This window comes from Cheilinus undulatus, linkage group 14 (genome assembly GCF_018320785.1).
Source record: "Cheilinus undulatus linkage group 14, ASM1832078v1, whole genome shotgun sequence".
In the NCBI taxonomy this organism is placed as follows: Eukaryota; Metazoa; Chordata; class Actinopteri; order Labriformes; family Labridae; genus Cheilinus; species Cheilinus undulatus.
In genome coordinates, this window is record NC_054878.1 from 44249670 (window position 1) to 44276411 (window position 26742).

A 26742-nucleotide genomic window follows, 5' to 3' on the forward strand; every position below is an offset into this window, starting at 1 on the left:
GACATCTGTGGTTCAGGAAAGGCTCGGTACTAGGAATACAACACTTGTAGTCCATTTCCTGGACCCGTCTGTATGGTGGCTCTGGATCCACTCCTTCTGAAGCTCCTCTAAGTTCCTGAATCTGCTTCGTTGAGCTCATCCCTGTTGCTTGTGCTCCTTTTGTTACCACACTTTTCCCTTCAGTCTTTCCATGAATCTGCTTTGATACAGAACAGGCTGTCCTTTCAGCAGTGACCTTCTGTGGCTTACCCTCCTCATGGAGGGTGTCAGTGATCGTCCTCTGAACATTTGTCATGTCAGCAGTCTTCCCCATGATTGTGGTTGTGAATCAAAGTAAGAGCATGGAGTCTAAGGAAATCTTTGCAAATTTGATTTTTCTACAATATTCTAATATTTTGAGATGTTGGATTTTTAAAATGAATTCATTTATGTATTTTTTTGGTGAGCTGTAATCCATAATCATCAAATTAAAACAGAAAAGTCTTGAAATATTTCACTTTTAATGATATGACTCTAGAATATGTGGCTCATGATATTCTAATTTTGTTATTCTATTTATTCTAATAAATATGTATATTGTATATTAAAGTTTCTCAGCTGGTCTTTATTTCATTTGAAAGTTAAAAGTTTTTTTTCTTCCCCCTTTTTATCCTCCTGAGCCTCCGTACACTCACAGAAATATCCACAGAGACGACCGCAGGAATGACTGGACAAACATTACACGCACACGAGTCCAGCAGTCGTCCTCAGAGCGTCTCCCAGGTAAGTTGTCTCTCTGTCTGCAGCCACATTAGATCCTTGACTAGTTAAAGTGTTTTCTTCCAGTTGCACGGATGGATTATGGGAAAAATCTGCATGTTTGTTAACATGACATGCAAGTGTTTGTTCGTTTGCAGCTGCAGTGAGATTGCAAAGTTTCAGACTTGTTAACAGAGAGCTGCTCTCACGCTACACTGTTTTAATGATTAACGTATTTAATGAGCGACCTGTATCACTGCTCCATGTGATTTATTTATAGTGACACAACTTTATTTAAACAGAGAACAGTTTATAACATGCTGTTCATTCACCATGGCAGAGTTCTTCAATATTCTCTCTCAAAGTAAGAAGAAGAAAAGCAAGCACTTCTATGAAGTATAAAATAGTCACGTGACTTCTATCAGTCTTATTTCTCTAATGATGGAGGTGGATGTTTTCTAATCAACTTTTGATAACAGAGGCAGGTCAGTATGTCGGGGTTAAAGTGATAACCTGACAGCTGATAGGCTGTTCCACATGTCTAAGGTGTGTGATAAATAGTGCCTATAAAAAGTGGTTGGATGTTTTACCCTTTTATTGGTTTTATAAATCAATCATGGTCAGCCCTCTTTGTTCATGTGAAAATATGTCAGGTTAAATCAGTGACTGCATAAATATTCACCCCTTTAAAGTGACTGACCTAATCCAACAGAGGTCAAGATAGTTGGTGCTAGGAGTCTCTCAATTAGTGAAATGAGGATCAGCTGAGTGCAGTGAATGTGTATCAGTGATTGTAGTGTAAAGACACCTGTGCCTGGAAGGTCTAGTCACTGGTTGATCAGTATTCATGGCTGCCATTACACCATGAAAACAAAAGAACACTCCAAACAACTTAGAGAAAAGCTCATTTAAAAGTCTAAGCCAAGGGATGGGTACAAAAATATTTCCAAGGATCTGAACACCCCCCAGAGTTCACTTAAATCCATCATGAAGAAATGAAAGAATATTTCACATGTGTAAATCTGCCTAGATCAGGCCGTCCTAAAGAAGGAGACTAGTGAGAGAGTCCACCAAGACACCTATGACTACTCTGAAGGAGTTCCAGCTTCAGCAGCTGAGATGGGAGAGACTCAGCAGACAACAACTGTTGGCCGGTTTCTTCACCAGTCAGAGCTTTATGGGAGAGCGGCCAATTGGTGGCAACAGTAGCTCAGTCTGGAAGAACTTGGGCTGGGAATCAGAGAGTCGCCAGTTAGAGTCCCGGTCAGACCATATCTGGATTTTGGCCTGGCAGCTGTAGGTGCCAGGACACTCCCTGAGCACTGCTGAAGTGCCCTTGAGTAAAGGCAGCGCTCTAATGAGGGCAGCAAGGCCATCACTCTGACATCTCTCCATTAGTGCATGTCCTGTTTGTGCATGTGTATTTGCATGGAATTTAGCCTATGTATAACAATAGAGTGTAACCTGTGAATAAAGTATGACTTACCTTAAAGAGAAAGACACTGTTGAAGAAAACTCAGATTCAATCTGGACTAGAGTTCACCGAAAGGCATGTGGGAGACTCCATGGTCAAGAGGAAGAAAGTTCTTTGGTCTGATGAGACCAAAATGGAGCTTTTTGGCCATCATACAAGATGCCAAACACTGCACATCACTAAAAACACACCATCCCCATCCCCACTGTGGAGCACGGTGGTGGCAGCATCATGCTGTGGGGATGCTTCTCAGCAGTCGGCCCTGGAAGGCTTGTAAAGGTAGAAGTTAAAATGAATGACAAAATACAGGCAAATCCCGGACAATTCAGCCAGCAAGAGAATTACGACTTGGGAGAAGATTTATTTTCCAGTAAGACAATGACCAAAGCATCCAGCAGAGCTGCACAGAAATAGTTTCAAGACAACAAGGGGAAAGTTCTGGAGTGGCCGAGTCAAAGCCCAGACCTCAATCCAAGAGTGAATTTGTGGTTGGACTTGAAAATGGATGTTCATGCCTGAAATCCCTGTGCAACCTGACAGAGCTTGAGCAGTTTAGCAAAGAAGAGTGGAGCAAAATTACAGAGTCCAGATGTTTGAGCCTGACTGAGACCTATCCACACAGACTCAGAGCTGTGATAGCAGCCAAAGGTGACTCTACTAAATACTGACTAGAGGGGAGAAAATTTATGCTGTCGCTTATTTTATATAACATACTTTTATTCAATTGACATTACTTTTTGAAATCTGTTTTCACTTTGATATTTAAAAGGGTTTTTTGGATTCAACTGATGACAGGAAGGAAATGTGGACAATCTGTGGCTTTGCAGGTTGCAAATCGAGGCATAAAATGAAAAATATAAATGCACAGTCACTTTGGAAGGCAGGTCTGTAGAGATAGTTTGGCTAGTACGTAATGGGTCTTGTAATGGAACATTGGACTGCATTGGTTGTGTAATGATGTGTGCTCTTTGTATTTTGAGATGTTCATATTCAGCCAAACTCTCTCTCTCTCTCTCTCTCTCTCTCAGTCATGCTCTCCTTGGCCACCCTCTCGCTCCGTCTCGGGGCCTCCAGCTCTCACAGCGGCAGACGCTCCATAGCCACCGTCATCTCCGGCATCAAGACCTCAAAGTGAGCCGTGACCCTGGATTATCTCTCCCATATGTGACCTGTGAGCCCTGACCCTGTTTGTCTGTGTGCAGGCTGGTGAGGGAGCGGCTGAAGGCGGAGGTGGAGACGATGAAGAGCCAGTTCTCCGGTTTCAGGCCGAGCCTCGTCGTCCTGCAGGTCAGACCCAGACACACCGATGTCTAAAGATCAGTCTCATCAATTTAAAGAATAACTTTTCATCAATTTTTGTACAATTTGGACACATTTTTGCCACTTTACACCAATTTTTCTGACATTTTAACCTGTTTTCATCACTTTTCTCACCAATTTTGCCAATTATTGATCATCATTTATGATTTTATTATTTATTTATTTATTATTAGAATAATTATAATTATTATTAGAAGACATAACAGTGTCTTACTTATGCTGACCAGCTTTTTTGGCAACTTTTGGATCATGATGCAGACATAGACAATTCAGGATTGATGCAGTCAGCTCATAAGTGATGCAGAAAGCTTCCCTTCTAAACATGGCTCCCTATACTGTGTTTCAGCTGTAGCCAGTCCTAAATAATGCACCTTTTCTGTCTTGCAGTAGCGCTAGACATGTGATGCTTCTAAAGCATTCAACTCTCATTAAGACTAGGCTGGTGCACCAACCTGGAAATATAGGTACATAAAAAAAAAAAAAAAAGATTTTCATGAAAAGGGTTAATTTTTCCTGTAATAAGCGTACATATATTCTAGATGCATCTCACACACACACACACTGAAATATTTTTCTAAAATCCTCAAAAAGTTCATTTTCTTGGCAGTTATTAAACACTGCATGATGGCGCACCATGAATGCTACATGTAGGCACTGGTTGGTTTGGCTTGGTTGGTGAAGCGAGCACCCATGGGCTGGGGTTGTGGTCCTTGGCGCACTGGTCACGGGTCGATTCCTGGTCTTGGAGCATGTTTGTTGCACATCTCCCCCCGGTGCTCTCCACATGTTTCCTGTCTATCTTCAGCTGTTCCTTCAATTAAGGGCAAAAAGCCCAAAAAGTAGTCTTAAGAAAAGCAAGTGTGACATTTTCAGCCCAGAGTGAAAATCCTAACAGAACAATCTGAAGTTAATTTCTCTCATGAATCAGAGATGTGAGAGAAGGAGGTGATAAAAATGATTACTTTCAATACGTCACAATGTTTATTAGAATGTTTGAGAAAACAAATGAACCTCTAAATAAATGAAAAAGAGGAAAAATGACACAAACCTTTTACTTGACAAAAGACAAATATTAACCTTGTTTTTTAATTGCTAATATCATTCAGTATCATTTAGCTACATTTTTTTCAATTAAAGTAATAAAAACACTTGGTTTAGTCCAGCTTTGTCATGGTGTAGCACAATAAACTCTGATCTTTCCCGTGTTTCCTCAGCTGATGTCCGTCCAGCCTCACTCGTTGTGATGGGAAATCTTTCTCTTTTCAGAGATCCAGATCATTCGGCTTGACTCAGTAGAGCTGGTTGTTTTTGGTCTCAAATGGCTCTTCAGTTCTTCTTCAGTTTGGCTTTTTGAACGTAGATTAAATAACAGCAAAGGATGGAGGAAAGGAAACTGGCACTCAAACAGGAGCTAGCTACTGTAGCTCACATTAAAGAGCTGTTAAGTAGAACAGGCTCGTTCATGAACGGCTCATTGGTTGATAGCATATCACTGTTTCAGTTCAAAGGGGCTCAGCCTCTTAGCTCAGTATGACTCCTCTAGACCCTCAGGAATGTTTTGGAAAAATTCAACAGAAATTTTGATAGTTTTTATTGAAAACATCCCAACATAATAGGCCTTCATACGCTTGTTCTTGCATATGCATTAGAGCCACTGTAAAACCTAAAAACATCTGTTGTTTACAACAATAAACTCTAAATTCTTGAGTTTAAAAAGTCGTAATTTTACAAAAAAATATACAACTTTAAAGGTTGTAAATGTACGTGAAACAAAATTTAGAGTTTGTGAGATTAAAATACATTTTAAGAAAATCAAACCAATGTTTTTAGGTTATTTCTTATAAATTTTTGACTGCTCACTCAGAAATTTTTGACATTAAAAACTCCAAATTTTTGAGTTTCTTTTGTTCAGATGTTGACGTATGTAGTCCTTGTTAGCTGTCTTTTAGCAACCGCCTTTATTAAGACCTGAAAAGATACACAATTCAAAGGTGGGGCACGTTTCAGACGTACTTTATGTTGTAGGATAAATCGTTAAACTCTCCTGAACTTGTGTTCACCACAGATTTTATTTCAGGCATTTAACCGCAAACGCATTCAAAATTCCCATAGACTTTCAGACGAGGGAACCGGAAGTGCTAAAATGTTAACTTACTTCCGTGTTTTAGGACTCATTCCTGCACCACTCAATGAGGGTACTGATGGTCAGAGCAGCACCCCAATGAGATCAGGGGTGCTGGGAGCCCAAGTTTGGAACTACTGCTTGAGTCTCCTGTCTCTGTTTTGTGAGTGTAGTGATCGTATTAAATGTATGTAGAAATGTTCTGATGTTAACTGTTGTGTACAGGTCCATTTAGAGCTGTAAAGTACTAACTTTCCTCCGTTCCCTCTACTCAGCTCCCAGCAGACTCTGCTGCTGTATGATGCCAAACATAAAGAGCCTATTCTAGTGTTTGAGGTCATTTTGGTGTCAGTCGTGTGCACGGTGGTCAAACTACTGTCGTCTGAATACTGGACTTTTTCAATCTTCTGTTTTCAGTGGACTGTTTCTATGCAAACGTGGCCTAAGAGCGGTCTGAGGTCAGAGATACGACCATGTGGGATTCAGCCAGTGGGCGGCAGAGACCGGCATGAACCTGCTGTGTTTGCTGCAGCCGCTCGTCTTCACACACACTGATAACACACATTCAGCCCGCAGAGACACAAACTCAGCCAGCTGTGTGTCTGAGAACAAAAACGAAGAACCCTAGCTCAGAGCGAGTTAAATACCACTCTGGACTCTGGTTTTAAATCTGCTGCAGTCTGCAGAGAGACGTTGGACTGTCTGAGGGAGAAACTTTTCTGTGGTCGTAGTCATTCCTCCCTGGATTTATTCCACAAAATGTCTGAGTAGTAAAATCAACCGTCTCCATGTGGTGAAACCTGTGATTGTCCATTTCAGCCTTTAGGTTTAGTCAGGCCAGCATCTCTCTGCAGTCTAAGTGATCTAAAATAAGTCCACTTCTGCTCCTGAAAGTCTCATTTCACTTTAGAAGACTCGGAGACAGCTCAGCAGACAAGTCAGAAGTCATCTAAACCTTGAGAGATTGAACATACTTCTGTGTAACAGTGCTGTGTAAGATCCTGGCACTGCTGGCTTTACACCTAAGAGGTCTATCATAGACCGCATCCTGGCACTTTGGTTCCTCACTGAGGACTTTTGGGAGTTAAGTAGAGTTTTGAGGCCCATGCTGACATCTGGGAGGTGTTTGAAGAGCAATACCTGGTTAAAAATGGGATAAAGCTGCAATTATGGGACAGAAGGTGCAAAAATGGGCAAAATAATGGCGAAAAACGGTTAAAAAAAGTGGCAAAAATGGGCAGCTCAAGATGTGAAAGTGGTTAAAGAGTAGCAAAAATTGGCTTAAAGGAGCAAAAAATGGGTTTAATGTGGAAACAGCACCATTGCTGGAAACAGTGATGAAAAGGGGTTAAAAAGTGGCACTTATAAATACTCTGAACAGAACCCAGTTAAACCTTTACACACTTTACAGCTCCAAAATGAGGACACTGCTAGCCAGGATGCTAGCACCAATGCTACTGATTCAACACACATACATTGAAATCATCAGTAAATCACAACTGGTGACAGTTGTGTGGGCAGGCATGGCCAGGCTGGACTCTCTCCTGATAACTTCTCCTCAGTTCCTTTTTTGGGTTTTGTTGTTAGACTGTGTGTCTATGCTGATGTCCCTCGAGAGAGAGCGGGGATGGGAAGGTCAGCTGCTTGATACGGGAATAGCAGTCGCGCTTCTATGGGTGCCGGGTGTGTAGTGAAGGGACCAGGTGGAAGGATACCTGGAGGCAATGATGGCGATGGCCATCAGGAGGTCAGAGTAGGACAGGACCAGGGCTCCCATGCCTGACCTGACCTGATTTTATTTTGTTTTCAATCCTTAACAAGTTCCTTTTTCCATAGTATAGTTTATTTCGCTATTATTAATCTGTACATAGTTCTTAGTTTGATCTCAAAATTAAAGCAGGCCTGTATCAGTCAAAAAAATTAAACAAAACCAGTTTTAGACTCAAACAGTGGGATTTAAACATGCAACAAGAATGTGAGATTAATGCTGATAAACTACATAAATTCTGAGGTTAACCAGAATAATACAGAAATATCTAACAGGCCTGACTGTATCACATGATATGGTATCATATTGTACTATATTGTATCCCATCATATCAGATTGAATTGTGGAATCACATCCCTGTCATATGTCATCATAATATGATTGTATGGTATGATAAATTCAATCATACTAGAGCTGGCACACAGTGTGGTATGGCTGTAGGCCATCATTAATCATTAACCTTTTTAGTTTCTCTCTTATCGAGGCTAATGTGACCTGATAAATCTAAAACCCCACCTTCGAACGAAAAGTATTTTCACCAAAATTTTATGTCGGCCCATGAGGGCAACAGGATAATCTGTAAAAGACAAAACATTTATTTATCTATTTTTATCTTGTATCTGTTTATTTATTTATTTAGATTTTATGTAATTACTGGTCAGTCCTGGGATTGACTGGCGACTAGTCCAGAGTGTATCCCGCCTCTCCCACAATGACTGCTGGGATGGGTTTCAGATCCCCTGTGACCCCGAATGGGACAAGTGATGTAGAAAAGACGTATGGATTAAAAAAAAAAACTTAAAAAAAAACCAAACTAAATTACCCCAAAGTTTTAAGACACTGAGAATAATGTCCCTTTGAAATTATCCCCAAATGTCCTTAAATATTCTAAAAAGGTTTCAGTAAATTTTTCTGAAAAAAGCATTCAAATATACGAAAAAATTTCCCCAAAATCCTTTGGAAATTTCATCACGAATTTCAAGACAACTTAAAAAAAATATGAATCAATTCCCCATTACATGAAAATTTCAAAAGAAATTCCCCATCCACATCTCCACTCAAATTCCCCAATTTTCTAAATAAATTCTTAAAATTCCCATGAAAGTACCAAAAAAAACCCCTGAAAATTTCAAAGCACACTGCATGTATGCAGGGTCTTAAGAAGTTAATCTGATCATATTAAATTATTGATTGTATCATCATGTCAAATCCTTTTATCTCATTAGTGAAGAGCAGATCTGAGCCTCCCTTTAGCTGTTTGTTTTGTACATTTGAACTTTGTATCTCTTTTTGACGGATGAAATCACTGAAGCTTGTGTGTTTGTGTTTCAGGTTGGCGACAGAGACGACTCAAACCTTTACATCAGCACCAAACTGAAGGCAGCGGCTGAGGTCAGAATCATTAAACCATGGTGACGATGTTAGAGAGAAAGCATTAGACTCTTTCTGGACCTAATCTAAGCTCCAAACTAAAACAGCTTTGATTGAATACATCTCAGCAGCATGTGTATTAATTTGGTGGAGGGACACATGAGGAACCACTGATAAACAATCGAACACTCTCTCCTCATCACAGCTCCAAACGTAGATTCACCCACCACATGAATAGTTCTAACAAACACCCATACATCCTCTATTGTTTTTTGTTTTGATGTGTAATTAATGTGTAAAAGCTGTCATCACTGTGTCATGGTGTCATCTGCAGATTGGAATTGAAGCGAAACACGTGCGACTGCCGAACACGGCCACACAGGACGAGGTGAGTGATATACCTGCAGGTAGAGCTGCTGAAGGTGTGACACCTGCCAAAGTGACCTGTAGAGTTGCTTGTAGTGTTCTTTTGTCTTCATGGTGTAATGTTAGCCATGAATACTGATTAACAGTGACTGGACCTTCACAGGTGTCTTTATTCTACAATCATCTGAATCATCATTCACTGTGCACCTTTAATAGGCACCATCTCGTTTCTAGCAGCACCTCTGTCTCTGGTCTCCCAGTTGTTCCAGGTGTAGGAGTGATTTACTTCCTGTGTGTCTGTCCAGGTGTTGCGGAGCATCATGGCGGTCAACGATGACCAGTCCGTCCACGGTCTGATTGTCCAGCTTCCTCTGGACTCTGTGAACACCATGGACTCTGAACTTGTCACCAACGCCGTCTCTCCAGAGAAGGACGTGGACGGGTGAGTCTTGGCAGGCTGGGCCCGAGGGGGGTAAGTCTTCTTCTTTGGTTTAATGACTGTGTTTCTGTGTAGTCTGAGCTGCATCAATGCAGGGAAGCTGTCCCGAGGCGATCTGAAGAACTGCTTCATCCCCTGTACCCCAAACGGCTGCATGGAGCTCATCAGGCAGACAGGTCATCCACGTTTCTGCTGTTTATTTCTGATCTCTCAGCTTTTAGAAGATTTTACAACTGTTCATTTTTGAAGATTCATTTTTTTTCCATTATTATCAAGATGCTGGCTGGCTTGGTAAAAAATATTTACGTAATGATTCTCTAAAGTATTAATGAGGGATTTAAATGGGGAATTTACTTCAGAGGCAGAAATAGCCATGGTTGAGCTCTTTCTTTTTAGTTACCTAGAGCATCATGGGAACTGTAGTATATAAAGGCAGTCCTCTTAATAAGAGTGAATAACTAATCAAACAATAATAGACACCTTCATTGTGCAGGTGTGTCTGTGGCGGGGAAACATGCCGTTGTGATTGGTCGCAGTAAGATCGTCGGCGCACCGATGCACGACCTGCTGCTGTGGAGCCATGCCACGGTGACCACGTGTCACTCAAAGACAGCAGACCTACCTGAACAGGTGACGACACTCACCACAAGGAGTATAGATTTATGAATAAAACCCCTTCTTATATGTGATGATGCGTTTCCTGTGGACAGGTGGGGCGGGCTGACATCCTGGTGGTGGGAGCTGGTCGACCAGAGATGGTGAGAGGAGAGTGGGTGAAGAAGGGAGCTGTGGTCATCGACTGTGGAATCAATTACATCACAGGTACACGCCACAAAATACACGCCTCATTTAAGTCATAGGGAAAATAATAGTTATTATTTTAGTTATTGTTTTTATAATTATGACGATGATCATGATCATTATTATTATATTCTAATTATCACTTAATATTCATATTATTAATATTTTCATTGTTATCCTAAATATATCAGTCATTATCATTAATATGGTCTAATTTACATAATAATATTGATAACATAATGATGATTATTATTCTTACTATTTTCATTATTATTTTACAATTATTATTTTATAATTACTTTAATTGTCATTATCATTGTTGCTATAATTTTTCATTTTCATCATCCTTATTTTATAATAATTGTTATTATGACAATTAATACAATTATCATCTTTTTTTAATTACTATTATTATTATTATTATTTTCATTATTATTATTATTATTTGCATTTTTTATTTTAAATATCAGTATTATAACTGTGATTAGAATTATTTCTAGTATTTTTATTCTTATTGCTATTAGTATTATTATTAATAATAATACATATTTCCATTATTAATAATTCATTATTAAGTGATAGCATTGATATTTAATTCACTATTTTGTGAGCAAATGACTGTGTGCTGTAAGAGTGAAAATACTGGTCAAATTGATAATGGTAGGTGGTAACAACACTGCAGTTTTATCAGAAATGTCAAGCCCAGACTTTCCAGTGATCAGGATCACACCCTTCCCCCCAAATAAGTCTCCTATAAATAGTTTGATTTTGATACTTACACTTTAGTATTTAAAACATAAAAGGAGATCAAAACAGTTTGTTTCATAATCCCATCAGATGTGATGTGGTTCATCTTTATTATCTTTATAATAAACTTTACAAGATTCTCCGTCTCCATTATCATTTAGTTGATCATAGCGGGCTTTTCAGACTCCATCATCATTTGACTGATCTAGATGTGGTTATAGACTTCATCATCATTAAAGTGATCTTAACGAGATGTTCAGTCTAAATAATCTTTGAAGTGAAGCGACCTTAATGAGGTTACTAGACTCCTTCATCGTTAAAGTAATTTTAACAAGATTTTTAGAGTCCATCAGAGAATTAAAAAGATTTCTATGTTTGGCCAAAGTGATTTAAAAAGTTTTTTTTTTAAACCTTAATGTGTCCATGTGACCTCGGTGTCGTCCTTTCTGTCAGATGAGACGAAGGCGAGTGGGAAACGGGTTGTCGGAGACGTCCACTATGCCTCAGCCTATCAGAGAGCAGGATTTGTCACACCAGTTCCAGGAGGAGTGGGGCCAATGACGGTGGCCATGCTCATGGAGGTGACTGCATAATCATATTTATTGATTAACTGTTATCTTTGTAAAGGTCTGACAGGGTTGATGGATTAATGCTGATGTGATTCAGGTCCAAAAACAACGAGTTTCTGCAACCTTCATTGTCAGACGACTAAAAACTAAACAAACTCAAGCTCATTTGTTATTTCTTTTTCTTCCAAACTTTATTGATCCAGTGAGATAATTTTAGTTGGTTTCACCTTAAATGCTGTTTTTGTTTCAGAACACGGTGCAGAGCGCTCAGCGTTTCCTCCTGAAGAATCAGCCGAGGAGGTGAAACTCTCAGACTGCTGCTCCTCTTTACTCTCTGTAGATCAGTTTCCTCTCAGTCTGACAGCTTCAACCTCCAAACAAACCCTCCGGATTGAAGTCCAATCATGACTCCTGTTCTCCTCCTTCAGATCCGACTTTTTCACCATGATTTTTTAGAAGTTCAAACTCCGCTGTTTTATTTGGAGTTCATTCTCCATGGATCAGTTGTGAAAACAGCTTTGAATTAAAGCAAAGAAGATTTTTATGAAAACTTTAAAAGCTGTTACATTGTTGTTGTTGTTTTTTTTTAATTTCTCCCTAAAATATTTTCTTTTTTTTTCACTCTAACAGCTCTTTAAAATTTTATTTCAAAACATTAAGTTTCTTTTGAGATATCAGAATAAACAGATTAGTTTAGAGGTATAAAGTCAGTAAATCCAAAACAGATAAACATAAATGTTGTGTATAACTCCACTCAACTCAACTCAAGCACTTTAAAAACAACCACAGCCGAAACAAAGTGTTGTAAATAGACAACACGACGCAGGGATAAAACAATTAAAACAATTAATAGGGATAAACACAAAAATAATTGTTTCACTGTTTTGAAAAACAATTTAAGAACAACAAAACAATAACTAAAAAAAAAACATAAAACACTGAAACAAGAGCAGAGTCTCATGTGGGGTTGAAAGCCAAGGACTAAAAATGGGTTTAAGATGAGTTTTAAAGATGGACAATGAACTAATGCTTAGTTTGCTGTTCCTTTTTTCCCACATTCTCTTCATTAAACGACTTTATTGTTTACATATTTCTGGTCACAGTTTTGCTGGCTAAGCTAGCAACAAGCTAGCGTGACCCTTAAAGAGACTGAATGCAGCTACACAGGTTTAAATCATGTTTATGAATGGTCAGAGAGCTCTGACGTTGGATTGTCTGAGAGCAGAAATGCAGTGCACAAGAAGTGGCCTGATCAATGTATCATTGATTATTGAAAAAAAAATCATAGATCTGCACATGTGGAATCATGTTTGATAATGATAATTATAAAAAAAATCAATGTATTTAAACAGAATCTTTTTTAAGGATCAATAAATTTTGAATTCTTTGATGTATCCTGTGTATTATTGTTTTTCTTTTAAAAAAAATTGTCTTTATTGTGAAATTTGACTCATTTACATACATAAAATTAGAGGACAAAAATAATCCCTAAAGTTTAAATATTCATTTTGATTAAATATTTCTGAGACGATACCAGCCTGCTGTGACAGGTTATATTCATAAAGACCGCTGCACTTGGATCTCTGCTGCCACCTGCTGGACATCTGTAACTGCAGCGAATTCACAGGTGTAATTTCTCTGTACATATCTGCCTAAAAAAGCACCATTCATCAGGCAAAATAAAACCTCAGCTTCTCCTGAAAGTGTCCACATTCAAATAAATTATTTTTAATCAGTTCCGTCAAAGGTAATAAACATCAGTCTGCTTTTTTGCCACTAGGCATCCATCTTTTGCATCATTTTGCAATTATTAATGTTTCCATTAATGTTTCTGCCATCCTGGCATTACTTTCCAAATGGTTTAGTTCAATGTGCCCATCTGTATTTTTACCATCAACATTAAAAAGGTAATTCTGTTTTATATATTTTACTATAGCATAAATAAGTAAAATTGTTTTGCTCTAATCAGAGTAGTTATGATTCTGGTTAAAAAAAGAATTATCACAGCTTTCCTTTACAGTAGATCATGGTTTTGCCTCTGAAGGTGTTCTGTATGATTTGTGGCTTTGGGACTCAAGCAAACCGTGGTGTGAGAGCCATTATCCACAAAAGGAGAACACTTCGAACAGCGTTGAACCTTCCCAGGAGAGTAATTTGTGTTTTTTTAGAGGAAAAAAAGGTTGAATTTAAATAACCATGGTATCAGCTCAGACTCAGCTGTGATCTATTTGGTGGAAAAACAAACATTTATTTACAAAACTTTATTGTTCCATCAATGAAAAACAAACATTTATGTACAAAACATGAGACACTTAACTTCCTGTTTGGATTTTTTCCTTTTTTTTTTTTTTTTTACAGTGAAACACAGAATGACAGCTGTCAATCAATCACCCAACAATCAAAATCAAAATGACTGCTGACGACACAGAGCTCTTATTTAAAGGAGCAGACCGCTGTTTTTCAGTGAGCTGGTTACCAGTGGTTATTTTCATGATCCTTTATTGGTTTACTGTGGGGCTTTAGCTTAGCTTCTCCAAACAGAGAGCACATTATCGTCTGCATGTTGTATGTTCATGACAAGGAATGGCTCAAAGAACCACAACTCAAAAAAAAACATGAATTATCCCTTTAATTACAGTTTGTTATTCCCGTGTTTGGTTCTTTTTTGAAAATGTTAAAGCTGATTTTTTTTTTTTTGTCAGAAACTCCTCACAAAGAAATCCAACTAAAGGTAGAGCACTTCAAAACAGCGGTTTGGTCCTTTAAGGTTTTCTTTTTTTTAACTGAGCTCAGAGAAATCAAAACATGAAGCATCAAATGTTCAGGTTCTTCTTAGTTCTACAAAAAGAACGTTTTGGTGTAAAAACAGCTGGTGGGCGGATTCTCTTCTTCTCTCAGATTGTCCTGAAGCTCAGTTTTACTGATGACACAAACCAACAATCGAACGCATCACGAAGGCACTGCTGCTGCTTTCATCACTTCCTGTTTCTGTCCATACGGTCCGTCACATTAAAGGAACAGTCTGCCATTGTCACACTTGTTCCACCTCACAGCCCGAGGCGTTCACTGTCCGCTGGTGAGCGTGGAAGATTAAGATTTGACAGTTTGGCCTCTGCAGACGTTTCCTCATAAATACATGGGAACTAAAATGATCAGCTGTGATCAGAAAGAGACATGACTTAATTAGTCTATTATTGATTAATCACCTGATCATACCAATTTAACGATTGATCATGTTGTCAATAAAACATCAACCAGAACTTAAGAGGAACACTCGAAAGTCTTGTTTACATTCTCATAATCATTCAGTCCATCAATGCGGACAAAAAATCAAACAAAAAAATCATTAAAATCTAAAAAACATAAAACAATTTATTGTCAAATTAGTTTCTGATTGATCTCCTGATGATTAATAATCATTAATCAAGTTAATCTTCATGAGCCAGAACAAAATAGACCTTTATGACTGAACCACGCACACAGACTCACACCTGCACAGGTACAGAACCATCAGACAGCAGCAGAGACACACAACAACGACACAAGCCTTCACACACCGCTCACACACATGGATATATACACACAAATGCTGCCTAGGCTATAAGTGTTCACAGAACGATATGTCTATGCAGCCGCCATCTTGGAGAGGGGTCCAGCCACAGCTCAAAATGCATAAAGCAAGTTGAGACCTCCTCTTTCAAGCGATCTCAGCTCACTTACAGTGCCTATAAAAGTATTTGCCCACTGTATAGTATTCCTGAATGCCATTACACCATGAGGACAAAAGAACACTCCAAACAACTCAGAGAAAAGGTTGTTGAAAAGTGTAAGTCTGGGGATGGAAAGGCATAGAAAATCCCCCAGAGTTCAGTTAAATACTAGTACATCATCAAGCAAAGGAAGGAAACTGGCACATGTGTGAATCTGCCTAGATCAGACCGTCCTCATAAACTGAGTGAGCGTGCAAGAAGGAGACTAGTGAGAGAGGCCACCAAGACACCTACGACTACTCTGAAGGAGTTCCAAGCTTCAGCAGCTGAGATGGGAGAGACTCTGCAGACAACTGTTGGCTGGGTTCTTCACCAAAGCTTTATGGGAGAGTGGCAAAAGAAAGCCACTGTCGAAGAAAACTTAGATTAAATCTGGACTAGAGTTCACCAGAAGGCATGTGGGAGAGTCCATGGTCAAGAGGAATAAAGTTCTTTGGACTGATGAGACAAAAATGGAGCTTTTTGGCCATCATACAAGACACCAAACACTGCACACCACTACAAACTAGGGGTGTAACGGTACAGAAAAATTTCAGTTCGGTACATACCTCCTTTTTGAAGTCACAGTTCAGTACGTTTTCAGTACGGTAATTGAAGTGAATAAATATATCTTTTTTTCCTTTTTACATGACATTATATTTGGATAAATAGGCTGAATAAATTACATTTAAATTAGTAATAATGCTGCAACCTCCTTCCAAAAGTTCTTCAATGATTAAAAATATTAATAAATAAATATATTTTTGAATTACTAGGTTTTTTTAATTGATATATTGACATATTTATACCCATTCTTTAAACACTCAAATTTCCTAGTCAACAGGACACTTTTATCTGGGAATACTGAGGCTGTTGCTGTCATTGGCTGTGGTTGTGTGATTGCCAGGACAGTGTGACAGTGAGTTGTTCTCTGGCTTTCTGTCTGTATGTGAGCTTCGTTCCACATGTATTCGTTCGGCACACGTCTGTACCATACCGAGGGGCCCGTACCGAATCGGTAGGGTACAGATACACGTACCTTTACACCCCTACTACAAACACACCATCCCCACTGTGAAGCACGGTGGTGGCAGCATCATGCTGTGGGGATGCTTCTTGGTAGTTGGCCCTGGAAGGCTTGTAAAGGTAAAGCGTAAAATGAATCTGACAAGGTAAAGGTAAATCCTTGAGGACAATCTTATTCAGACTGCAAGAAAATTACGGCTTGGGAGAAGATTTATGATCGAGTAAGATGTTGAATCAAAGCATAAAGAGAAAGCTACACAGAAATGGTTTAAAGACAACAAGGTGAGTCTTCTGGAATGGCCGAGTCAAAGTCCAGACATTATTCCATAGAGAATTTGTGGCTGGACTTGAAAATGGATGTTCATGCCTGATCCCCTGCAACCTGATAGAGCTTGAGCATTTTTGCAAAGAAGAATGGAGTAAAATTACAGAGTCCAGATCTTTGAGCCTGATTGAGACCTATCCACACAGACTCAGAGCTGTCACTGCAGCCAAAGGTGACTCTACAAAATACTGGCTTATTGGGGGTGAATATTAATGCAGTCACTTATTTTATATTGCATATTCTTATTTAATTGACATTACTTTGTAGATATCTTTTTTCACTTTGGCATTAAAGAGGGTTTTTTTGTATTTTTTGTCAAAAAAGCCAAATTATATTGACCAGGTTTGATTTATAAAATCAATAAAAGGTTTAAAAATCCAAGGGGATTAACACTTTCATAGGCACTTCAGTCACTATTATGCTATCATGGACCTAGATAATTAGCATGTCCTGAATCAGACATTTTTCTACCAAATACCAAATATTTTAACTGTGTAAGTGCGCAAAGTGTGTGCATTGAGACAAATGTATGGCACACTCTAAGCCGTCCAAGAATAATTTGTGGAACGATGGACCTTTGAACCCTCAGTGAATGACATATTGGTGACATAGCAGATATGCTACTGTTAGCATGCTAGCAACTTCTAGCTAGCTTATGTGTTACTAGTAATATCAGCACATTAAGTTTTTCTTTTAGTGAAGAAAGTTAAAATAAAATACAAGTTAAACTAATTTAACAGTGAGTGAAAATGGCCATCAAATTTCAGTGATAATCACCCAGTGTCTATTAATTTGCTCTTAAAGGTGCAGTGTGAAACATTTAGCCTAAAAGCATTTAACAAAGCAAACCTGGTTAAAAAATGGAACATAATATTACAAGGCAGGCCTGTCTAAATTATCGTCTAATCACCCAGATATATAAAAACTGTTTTATCTTTATGAACTTAGAGTAAGCCATTCATTCATACATGGGGAGGAGCAGCTCCATGGACTCTGCAATCTTGGATTTTTGCATCTTGCATGCTTCTACAGTACAGAAGGGACCAAATAATAGCAAAATGTTATTTTTATTCAGATGATTATACACAAACTAAGACAGGCCAACCTATTAAAAAAGACATTTATTGGGTGATTGGCACTGAAATGGGACAACTACTTTTACTGTTTTCCTGGTTAAATAAATTTTAAAAAATAAATACAATTTGAGTGATAATCAACCATGCCTACCCCTCTCCAAGATGGCAGCTGTGTAGCCACGTCAGAAACCCAAAGGCAGCATTTATGTGTTTATGCTGCGTTCCATTATACTCGGAACTCGGATAAATCCGACCTCCAGTCGGAATAACGTGATAGCAAAATGGCGTTGCACACCGTGAGAGGTAAACAGAGTTGAAACACATTTACCTCGGAAGCCGGAATTTCCGACTCAGATCTTTCCGAGTTCCAAGTACAATCGAACGCAGCATTATATCTATGAGTCAGACTCCTCTGATGACGTCATCCCTCTGACGACATCACTCCTCTGATGATGTCACTCTACAGGCACGCCCTCCACGCTCTCCTGGGAGATCTCAGAGTCCAGAGAGTAGCAGGAGCTGCCGTTGTCCTGAGTGTCCCTGTTTGGCTCCTCAGAGAGCATGGCAGTGCCAGCTGAAGCCCCGCCCCCAGCTCCCCCTCCTCCTCCTCCCCCAGGCTCCGCCGTGGCCTCACAGAAGTGGGCGGAGGCCTGAAAGAGCTGGCTGCAGAGGCGGTTGTAGCGGTGGTAGCGTGATGGTTTCCCTGTGTGCGTGTACATGTGCTCCTGCAGCTGGCTTTTGTGGGAGAAGCGCAGGCTGCACACGGCGCACGCGATCTTCCGTTTACGAGAGTGCAGCACGGCGGGGGTGGGGCTGCTCCCTCCTCCTCCACCTCCACCCCCCCTGCTCCTCCTCAACTCTGCAGCCAGCTGGTTTGCGAGTGCCTGGCTCTGTCTCAGCGCCTCCTCAAGGCATCCTGCGTCTAACTGCTCTTGGGACCCCGGAGCCCCCTCCTCCACGCCAGCATCCAGTTCACCACCCTGCGACAGCCCCTCCATCAAGCGAGTGGGGTCGAGGGCGTGGCTAAACAGGTGCTCTCGCAGGCCCTCTGGGGAGGAACAACGCTCTCCACAGCGTGGGCAGAGCAGGACCAGTGGTCGGTCTTTGAACAACAAGCCCTGACTGGGACTGCTGCCCTGAGCCGGCGATGGAGACCCAGCTCCATGACCTTCCTCCCCCTCACCATCCTCCACCTCCTCCTCCTCCAAACGCTCCTGCTTGATGCGAGTCGAGATGTCCGAGTCATCTCCGGACGCCACAGAGCAGACGTTCCGGAGAGCAGAGGCCTGGTGGTCTGATGGGACCCCCTCCAGTCCCACAGCCAGGGACCGACCCCCACGGCCAGAGGAGCGCCCGTCTTCAGGGGCGCTGCGGGACACAGAGGTGGACTTTGGGACTCCTGAGGGGTCCTTGTTGGCCAGCTGGGAGGAGATCTGGATGCCGTACAGGTTGGACATACGGACCACATCAGCAGTGGCTTCCGTGGTGACCTCGCCAGGTTTGCGGCACAGCTGGTAGGCGTGGAGAAACTTGATCCCGTCCTGCAGCCGGCTCTGGTCCACAGGCTGTTTGGGACACATGCCGGTATACATGATGTGGAGCAGGTAGCTGAAGACGTCCGGCTGGATGTCTGTGGGCTGGATCTTTATACACTCACTGACACAAAAACAACAAACACAGGATTGTTTACTTTAAGTCTGAATCAATCCCCCACATCCTGTCACATAACATAAAGAAACTGCTCTTCCCCACCCCCTTGCTGGCTGAGGTGTGGATGCATCCTCACCTGGACTGGTGGATGAAGATCATCTTGAAGTAGTTGGAGAAGGCGGCCAGCACGGCTCGGTGAGCTTTGAAGTAGACGTTTCCGATGGCGACGGTGCAGTCACACAGGAAGCCGAACTCTCTCTGCACGTTGAGCTGCTGCAGCAGGAAGAGGCTGTGAGACGACACCTCCATGGCCCCACCTACCACACCTGCACAGGTAAAACATAATGAAGAATCAGGCTCGGTTAAAAGCAGCTAACCCTTCTTCATTAAAAACAACATTTCCAATGATGGGCTGCACAGTGGCGCAGGGGTTAGTGCTGTTGCCTCACAGCAAGAAGGTTCCTGGTTAGCTTCCTGGTCGCGGCCTTTCTGTGTAGAGTTTGCATGTTCTCCCTGTGCATGCGTGGGTTCTCCGGCTTCATCCCACTACCACAAACATGCTCTGGTGTAAGTTTGAGTGTGCCTTGTTGTTTGTCTCCATATGTCAGCCCTGTGATTGACTGGCGACCAGTCCAGGGTGTACCCCGCCTTTCGCCCAATGACAGCTGGGATAGGCTCCAGCCCCCCTGGGGGCTTTTTACTCCTACTCTGTTACATTTGTGATTAAATAACTACACCTCTACTCTGTTATACTGGGCATGTCTATAATTTATTTTCATGAAGTATTTTATTACACTCAGCTGAGCTCTCACAGCAGCATGAGGTAAAATCCTCAGCACCACAGAGTAAACGGAGGAGTGACCCGTCCCCCTTAGCTATCAACAGTTGGAGATAATGGCTGAAGATGTAATATCTGCGTCTCCTTCAGAGGAGCATGTTCATCCCTGGTCCAACACCAAGACTCTTTGCCTTTCAAACGACGAGGAACAACAGCCACATGATGCGCTGCCTGCTGTGTCTACCTAAAATGGTGGAAATCTCAAGCTTCAAAAATAGCCAAATCTAAGAAAGCACGTTATGGTAAGAAAGCTAAACAAGCTAAAGACTGCACTGCTAGTTAGCTAAAGGTACAAGTTCAAATCTCTGTTTTAACTTGCAGACTGCAAAGACACAGTTGTGTCAGTGATAAATGATGTCACGTGTCCAATCATCTCTTCAACTCTGCCACAAATGTGATTTTACACAGCATTATTTAACGTAATGCTGTAGGTGATATTATCATCATGGGTGTGTGGCATATCTCTGATATCAGTGATTACACCTTACATGGTTATAACGTGTAGCTAGCGGGCCAAAGTTGTTGTGTGAAAATCAGGATAAAAATTCATAAATTGTAGCTAAAAAGTAAAAATTAAAAGTCAGAAATGAGGCCAATTTATAAGGTTAATTTCATAAATATGAGCCAAAAACCATTAACACATTATAAAATGAATACAATGTGAATAAAAAGGAAGAACTGCAAGGTAGAAATCCATGTATGTGAGATTAAAATCATCATGTAGAAATAACATAATTATAATGAGAGAAAGAGTCTGTTTTTTTCTCATCATATTGAATTTTTCATCCCATAATTGTGATTAACAAACATAACTTTGCTGCTTTATTTATTAAGTGAATTTTTTTTATTTCTTTTACTTTTAGCAAGTTATGCTACTTTATTGATGACAATATGCAGTTTACATTACTACCCCTGAATTATATGTCGTAATGCAATATGTATTTAACCTGACACGCCAGATGGATGTGTGAAACACATCCATCTGGGAAAGCTTCAATAGGAAACGTTTGAGAAAAGGCAGAGGCTTTGAAAAAAATTCGGAGTGTGACTGGGTGAACGTTCTGTCTGTCACATCTCTATGGGCCAATCAGAGCGACAAAGCACGTGACGTAGCCGCTATCGAGCCGCGCGTGCGCAGCTACTGATGAATAATCCGAAACATGGCGACTATAGACATATAAGTACTCGACTTTTGTTGTTTTTGAAAAGAAAACAACTCACTTCTATCCTTTGTTCTTCTTTTAACCAAGAAATGTTGTCAAGTTCTGATAAAACTGGCGCTTTAGCAGCATCCACGCTAATCTCTTCCTCCATAACTGCACCAGCTCTTGCCTTTACATGTTTACGTCATGACTCTGCTGCGCCTGAAAGTACTTCCCCTTGTCACTAATTGGTCCTGTCACTTTGTAACCGGGCCCAATCGGTTCAGATGGGAGCTTTGCAAGATGGATTCGCCATTGAAAAACAAGGAAGCGGGCGTATCCATCTGCTTTGCAAGGTTAATACGTTTTAATAAATTGCACAAAATTAAGTTACTCATGAAGTTACTCATGAGTAACTGGGGTGTCCCCCAAGGCTCAGTCTTAGGACCTATTTTATTTTCCATCTATATTAACAACATATGTGATCATTTGTCGAATGCCTCTTTCCATTTTTATGCAGATGATACCATTATTATTGTTGGTCATCTTCAATCGTGCAGGCTTTTGAGTTCTTACAGTCTGCTTTTAATGTTGTGCAGTCTCGTTTAAAAAGACTTAAATTGGTTTTAAATGCAGACAAAACCAAACTCATGGTGTTTTCTAGTTCCAGTGAGTTACCAGGGAACATCCCATCAGTCCTAACTTCACAAGGTGTTCCCATTGAACTAGTCTCAAATTACAAATATTTGGGTTTTCTTATCGACCGTGAGCTCTCGTTCAAAGCCCATATTGCCAGTTTGGTCATCAAACACAGGGTGAAAATAGGTTTCTATTATAGAAACAAGTCCTGCTTCTCACTCAGGGCTCGTAAATATCTTGTTTCTGCAACATTTCTACCGTTGCTCGATTATGGTGATGTTTTGTATATGACAGCCTCAGCTAAATGTCTACAGTCTTTGAATACTGTCTATCACTGTGCGCTGAGGTTTGTCACTGGCTGTAGTCGCCTCACGCACCATTGTGAACTCTATGCCAAATCTGGCTGGCCCTCGCTGAGTGCTCGCAGATACACTCACTGGCTGACTCTGATCTACAAGACTCTTCTTGGCTTGGTTCCCACCTATTTATGTACTCTTCTGCAAAGATCTAAAAGCCACTACGCTTTGCGTTCCTGTGATATTCTCCACCTGCTTGTTCCTCGTGTCAGGACTGAACAGGGGAGAAGAGCGTTCAGATTTGCTGCCCCCTCGGCATGGAATACTCTCCAGACTGAATTGAAACTTTCCGAATTCATCTCACTGGAAAACTTTCGCCCTGTCTTAAACGATAGACAACGTGAGTCCATGGAACAGTGCTCGTGTTTCTAAATTGTTACTGTGACCGCTATTCTTGCACTTTAAAATGTGATGTAGCTCCAATTCTTATTATTGTCGTGTTAACTTATTGTGTATTATCTGTCTCTTGAATATGTATTATTTATTATGACGTGTGCTGCTGACCTCTTGGCCAGGTCACCCTTGTGAAAGAGATTTCGGTCTCAATGGTTTTTTTTATCTGGTTAAATAAAGGTTAAATTAAAAAAAAAACTCACTACTTGAGTAGTCTTTTAATAAAGTACTTATTTACTCTTATTCAAGTACTTATTTTCATAAGTACTTTACTTCTACTTGAGTAATTATTATTGTGAAGTAACAGTACTTTTACTTGAGTACTGTAACTGTGTACTCCACCCACCACTGCCAACCGGATAAGCAGTATAGAAAATGGATGGAGTTCCCGTGATGTAAACAGGAAGTACATGCATTCAGGGAATCATGCAGCATCTCAGTTGATCTGGGAACTTGGAAATTCCAAGATGACCCCTGCAGTCAGAATTCCCATGTCTGAGGAAATCGCAGTATTGGCTCAAGCCTGAGAAGTACAATTGATTTGTTTTGGTTGTTTTACGTTCCTGCTTCTCATGTTAGCACTGATTTGTCTCTCCTCGCTCTCTCACTCACTCACCGTCACTGTCTGTCGGAGTGCAGATTATTATTAATCACCAGCAGTCCCTAGGTAATACTAATCCCATGCGAGTAGAGCAAAGAAGTGGCTTTGCGATTGGCCGCTGCGGAAATTGGATGTTCGCTGTACATTTCTAGTTCTGTTACAGTTAGTCTCAAAAGTTTAATTTTGTATAGTTTTTGTCTTTTTGCATCCTTCATGTCCTCGTGTCTCAGCTCTTCCTGGTGAGGAGTTGTAAGAGGGACATAAGGGCAGTGGAGAATTCTCTAAACAAACATCCTCCACTTCTTCCAGTCATTCTGAGCAGCATAAAGAGGGACTACCAGTGTTATGTGCAATTTTAACTCCATGTAGGACTTTGCAAAGATTTTGAAAATCAAATCAGGAAATCTCCCAGGACTCGGCGTCTGTGTTTTGATTTTTGCAAGAACCGTTCAGGTTTGTTATCCTAGTATCTTGACAACCTGAGAGGGCGGAACATCGATGAAATCTGCATGTATGAAGACAGTTAACGCCTTACAGAATGTGTCAGTGAAGGGGTCATTCATCCTTTAAACACCTGCTGCAGGTCCACCCTCATGACGTCACAGCATCTCCAGCCAGCCTCGCCCATCTGCCGTCTGAAAGCGCACCTGAGCAGGTCAGCATCTGACCACTGACGTCACTGAAGGTCAACTGAAGCCTCAACAACAACACACACACAAACCCCATACACACAAACACATCCTAAAAACACACACTAACACACATCCCTAACAGCCACATCGACGTCTGCCTTCTCTGACCGGAAATACACCAAACAACAAACCCGCTGTGCGCGTGCACGTCGCGCCCGTCGCGCGGCTGCAGCCTCCTCCATCCTCTGTCTCATTCAGATGCACACACACGCACGTCCTCATTCACCTGCCTGCACACGTGCGCGAGCGCATGCACAGCCGCCCTCTCTCACGCGCTTTCTGTGTGTGTGTCGGTGCCGTGCACGCGCGCGGTGGTCGTTAATCGCTGTCTTACCGCAGAAAGGAGCAGATTGTCTTCAGCTGGAAGAGCCGATTTGTTGCTGCAGATGATCTCGCAGAGAGCAGCGTCACGTCTCGCGAGAGGTAGGGTCAAAGGGGCTGGTCACGTGATCGGACTCTGTCTCCATCGGCATGATTTTAATGATCAATCAATAAGAAAAAAAGGACCAATCACTGACGAGCTAATCTATCTGGTTTTCCCAGTTGTGATTAAAAAAACTATGGGGCGAGATTTTAGTAGAACAACAACATGATCATCATCATCATCATCATCATCATTTTCATTATATTCACATTATTATTATCATAATCATCTGAGGGAGCAGCTTTTATTTATAATTCTAAACTAATATTTTTTCCTATCCAAGATGATCTGTAATGATAAATAAAAGTCACTGCATTAAAAGAAGGAAAAAGTACAGCATTATACTACCCAGTGTCTTATTTTGGTTTCTGAATTTTTTTGTATTAATATTTGTGTCTTGTAAGCCTATTTGGGCTGGACATTTGTTTATTACGGTGGCCCCGAAGGAAAAACAGGATTAACATTTCATAAGTGCAAAATAAATTTCACAAAACAAAAATATGTCACAAAGCACAAAAATATTTCCAAAAACAAAACATATTTCACAAAACACAAAAATAGTTCACAAAACACAAAAATATTTCACAAAACACAAAAATATTTCACAAAACACAAAAAATATTTCACAAAACAAGAATATTTTACAAATCAAAAATATATTTCACCAAACAAAAATATTTTAACAAAGCACAAAAATATTTCACAAAAAATAAAATATATTTCATAGAGCACGAAATATTTTGTTTTTTTTTTCAAATATTTTTGTGTTTTGTAAAATATTTTTGTATTTTATGAAATATGTTTGCGATTCTTTTAAATGTATTCGTATTTTGTGAAATTTATTTTGCACTTTTGAAATATTAATTGTGCTGGCCTTCTGTAGTTCATACATTACACAATAATAAAATTAAATCAACCAGCACATTAAAGCTCATAGCTCATAAAGCTCATAAAGTGTTTTCAAAAACAAGAGAAAATTTCAATGACTGATTCTGGAGCTCACATAACGTGACCTTTGCCCCACAAATCCATCTGAATGACAATTAGAAGAGACTTTTTTTGTAAATATTTCCTCTTCAGTCATTTTAAGCACATTTGCTTTAGATTGAAAAAACATTTATTTTAAATAGATTTGTCGTATCATTGTAAGAAATCAAAAAGATATTCTGTTTTATGTTTGCAGAGCCTGTTTCAGTGATTTTATGGCCCCAGGCAAAGACAAATATGAGGCTTTTCTCCATTCAGCTAAAATCAGTCAAAGCGAGTAAACCAAATATGTAGAATCATCTCTTTTCAGGTACCAAAGCCAGAGAACCACAGGACATACCCAAATGTGAATCGCATGCCATTTTGCCACACAGTGATCCCACAATTCATTGTTTCATTTAATTCATTGTTTGTTATGCAAGGCCGTCCATACGGGGGATTAAAGGGGAGAGCTTTCTGGGGCCATGGGGGTTCAGCAAAACTAAGGTCCATTGTAAAGTTAAGCTGTAATAATTGTATTTTTTTTCACCTGAATAACAACTATTCTCAACAAAGGAGCAAATTATTAATTTATTTATCCTGTAGTATATAACCTTCTTCAAAATGTAAACCCCATTTCTTAAAACAGAACAAAAATTGGTTTAAAGTTGTGAAAGTGGGTTGACAGAGACAAAAAAAAGTTGGAAATTCACAAAAATGACTGAGAATTTTTTTTAAACCAGGCAGAACGAGTTAATAAAGGGGGTACAAGAGGAAAAAATGGGTCAGAAGTGGCAAAACAGTAGAAAAGAGGTTAAAATGTGGCAAAAAAGAGCAGAAAAGTGGTTAGAAGAGGTTAAAAAGTTGCACCAATAAATAACTTAAATACTTCAAAATGATGTTAGCCAGGATAACACCAATGCTACTGATCCAATACACACTATATTGCCAAAAGTATTCACTCACCCATCCAAATAATTGAAATCAGGTGTTCCAATCACTTCCATGTCCACAGGTGTATAAAATCAAGCACCTAGGCATGCAGACTGTTTCTACAAACATTTGTGAAAGAATGGGTCGCTCTCAGGAGCTCAGTGAATTCCAGCGTGATACTGTGATAGGATGCCACCTGTGCAACAAGTCCAGTGGT

At 40.2% G+C, this 26742-nt stretch overlaps 2 protein-coding genes across 2 annotated transcripts; one reads left to right on the forward strand and one right to left on the reverse strand.

The window, feature by feature from the left end:
* The first annotated feature begins 697 nt into the window (after window positions 1-697).
* Window positions 698-13107, forward strand: LOC121521264 (C-1-tetrahydrofolate synthase, cytoplasmic-like). Its single transcript, XM_041805102.1, has 11 exons — window positions 698-762; window positions 3241-3343; window positions 3415-3499; window positions 8755-8814; window positions 9128-9181; window positions 9465-9601; window positions 9674-9774; window positions 10092-10228; window positions 10309-10420; window positions 11600-11727; window positions 11966-13107. The coding sequence occupies exons 2-11, from the start codon at window positions 3243-3245 to the stop codon at window positions 12017-12019; spliced, it is 969 nt and encodes a 322-aa protein (XP_041661036.1). The 5' UTR covers window positions 698-762; window positions 3241-3242; the 3' UTR covers window positions 12020-13107.
* Window positions 13108-17921: 4814 nt separating this feature from the next.
* zbtb25 (zinc finger and BTB domain containing 25) lies at window positions 17922-24608 on the reverse strand. The gene is made up of 3 exons (XM_041805101.1): window positions 24537-24608; window positions 19678-19867; window positions 17922-19547 (listed from the first exon to the last, which is right to left on the reverse strand). The coding sequence occupies exons 2-3, from the start codon at window positions 19848-19850 to the stop codon at window positions 18347-18349; spliced, it is 1374 nt and encodes a 457-aa protein (XP_041661035.1). The 5' UTR covers window positions 19851-19867; window positions 24537-24608; the 3' UTR covers window positions 17922-18346.
* Window positions 24609-26742: the final 2134 nt, after the last annotated feature.